This window comes from Adiantum capillus-veneris, chromosome 24 (assembly GCF_014529385.1).
Source record: "Adiantum capillus-veneris isolate H3 chromosome 24, ASM1452938v2, whole genome shotgun sequence".
Classification (NCBI taxonomy): domain Eukaryota; kingdom Viridiplantae; phylum Streptophyta; class Polypodiopsida; order Polypodiales; family Pteridaceae; genus Adiantum; species Adiantum capillus-veneris.
In genome coordinates this window covers 31,227,258-31,230,011 of record NC_140954.1, presented here as the reverse complement: position 1 = coordinate 31,230,011, position 2,754 = coordinate 31,227,258, and the positions used below count along the sequence as shown (strand labels likewise).

Below are 2,754 nucleotides of genomic sequence, written 5' to 3'. Positions count from 1 at the left end.
TAAGACCAGAACACAGCTCTAATCCCGCTGGCTTCGCCTTGCATCTACCAAGCGAGTTCCACCGTAACCCCCTTTTAACGACCATCGGTTGTTTGATCTCGTAACCCTCCATGTAGTACCAAAAAAATTTGTGGTTCCTCTGCTGTTCCTTCCTCAACTCTAGGACTCAACAGGGCTTAGCCTCATGCTCAATCCAAGTACCATAATTGTCTGGCATCTTCCCTAGTGGTTCCAAATTCTTCGATTAGGATCAGGTTACTTGACCCAGATCCCCACTTCTTCTCTTGCATCTGGTCTCACAACTGTTTAACAAGGTTTCAAGTCTTTCAGCGGACTCTGGGAGCATCCCCTCTTCCAAGGAGAACGACCCTGTCTCACGGCCTAAAAGCGCATCCACCATCTCTGGTCTTACATCCCACTCAGTCATATCTTCCCACAGTTCCAGCACACCTGTTGTTTCAGAACCAGGCACCAGCCAGTCCTTAGTTTTCGATCCATACATATATGCATACGCTTGTGTTCCCTAATCATGTGAGGGGTGGGAGTCGTCAGGGCCCACCTGACGCTCCTCTAAGACTTCCTCATTCAATTCCACTACACGATGCATGTCCGCCTTTTCCGAATTCAACATCCTCATGCATTCTTGCACTCCCCAAGCACAATCGTAAAGAGGGGGAACAGGGCCAGTCGGGCACTCATCAATATGGCTCTCATTCGAGCAATCTTCATCCAGCACATTCGGCATGAAAGCCATCAATTCCTTATCCCGGGGAGCATAAGAGTTACTACAAGTATCCACATCCATATTACCACCGTCATCAAGAATAATCCATTCGGTCGGGAACATCGCATTCAATTTCTCGGCCAAATATTGTTCCTCCATTTCAACCTCAACAAACTAATCCTCATCTCCTGTCATTTCATCCCCACACGATGCATTCACACTCCTCTTTTCTTCTGCTTCTTTATATGCCTTCGATTTTGCAGAAGGGCCTCTGGTTTTTTCATTCAGAAAAACATTGCACTGATTGGGCACATGGAGTGTTCTCCACCGATGAGGAGGTTGTGCCGCTATGCAAGATGTCCTCCTGGAGTAGGTGGGCAATCAAAATCTCAACAGTGAGGCCAACTATTGAGGCTTGGGTTGTAATGAAAGGTCACCAAAAGCAGGGTAGGGCAGCAAGTATTAACATGGATTGGAGGTTGGCATCCAATTGCAGGCCTAAGAGTAGGGAATTTTCCAAGAGTGTGTGCCAATCTTTGACAAATTGAGGTGTGGGTTGTTGTTCTGTGAGTACAACAGCAAGAAGGTTCTTTAGGGACGTGACATGCGTTATGAGGTCCTCATGATCATAGGTTTCTCGTAGGAGATCAATGGGTTGGAGCATGTAGTGTTTACAATGTCGCACAATATACTAATCTTCTTATATCCACCCAAATCCAAAGTTGAATTTCCTTCTTCTGCAAAGAAATCATCACTGAAACTTTGTAGAGCTAGTGTTGCAAGCAGAGGGATTGGAGGAGCAGCCTCATTAGGGTTCCTCTATATGATGCCTGTCTTTATACTCTTTTGCTTGCAAAGTTTCTTTCTGTCAACTAGCACAGACTACAAATCAGGTTCAAGATCTTTCATATACTTAGTGCCTCATTAAGGTTCCTTTGTCTAATGCCTATCTTTATACTCTTTTGCTTGCAAAGTTACCAGAGACTGCAAATTGTGTTCAAGATCTTGCATATACTCAATGCAGCATTTCTTTTTGGCCTCAACTCCTCTGCAAAGGGCACGTAAACTGGTCGTGACATTAGCAAACTGTTCGTGAGAAACTCCACGCACATGGAGGCAATGCATTTCGAGTAAGGTCGTCAAATTTTTCTTGTCTGCATCATTTGTAGGCAGCTTGCAGCAAGAACAGTAGTTGCAGGTTAGTTTTTGAAATGCCCATGCAGTAGCTTGTCAGTTTCAGGTCTGCACCTGTGTAGAGCAGCAGGCGACAGGTTGTAGCTCATTCATTGCAACGGCAGCAGTCATTTTTTGATTGCGAAGAGTCATTTTCAATAGTGGGTGACCCATAATTACATGGGTTCGAAACGCATTACAGAGATCGGTTGATTGAACAACCTGGAAAGCATTAATTCAAATTGCGATGTGTCTCAGTGCGGTCTTCTGGAACAGTAATCGTGGAAATGGTAGATAAGAACGGATTTTATTTCATCGATGAGTTTTCGCTTATGTTTCACATGCATTACTATCGGCTGCTGAAGTGGATGGTTGCGTTCCTAATGCTGGGGATGTTGTTTACATTGCAATGGCTTCATCTTGAAGAAGGCATTACTTCTCCTCCGTCATTCTGAAGGGATCGATAACACTTGGTCCTTTTCCTTATCAGCCTATGCAGATAAAATAAAGTGGAAGCTTTGAAATTCGAGAAGCTTTTGTCTGCATAGGCGTTTTTTATGCTCAGACCAGAATGCTAGACAAAAAGTCTCCGCATCAGTGATTTCGCTCTTACACAAAGCTCAATCCGGTTAAGCCAGAAGATAGGGTGATTCAACCTGGTCTGTTCTTCAGTCTTTGTCCGGAGTGGAGGTCTTGATAGCATGCCTTCAATATATTTTGGTGTAAGCTCAACAAGCCAGCCATATCTCTCAGTGATCAAAGGGATATAGAAGTTTGATTCCGGCCTGAGTGAGGGGATGTGGTCTCTGTTGTTTAGGTATATTCCCCATCTGGGGTTGGTTTGCATTGCCTCCTTG

The 2,754-nt window shown here is 44.6% G+C and overlaps 1 protein-coding gene across 1 annotated transcript; it reads right to left on the bottom strand.

Moving 5' to 3' along the window:
• Nucleotides 1-523: 523 nt before the first annotated feature.
• On the bottom strand, nt 524-883 carry LOC147426161 (uncharacterized). The gene has a single exon (XM_086498180.1). It carries the CDS (start codon nt 881-883, stop codon nt 524-526), a length of 360 nt encoding a protein of 119 aa, XP_086354306.1.
• Between the last annotated feature and the right edge of the window lie 1,871 nt (nt 884-2,754).

Bases quoted from the DNA above. Each gene is read 5' to 3' on its own strand.
- LOC147426161 (XM_086498180.1), bottom strand. From the start codon at position 883: ATGGAGGAACAATATTTGGCCGAGAAATTGAATGCGATGTTCCCGACC.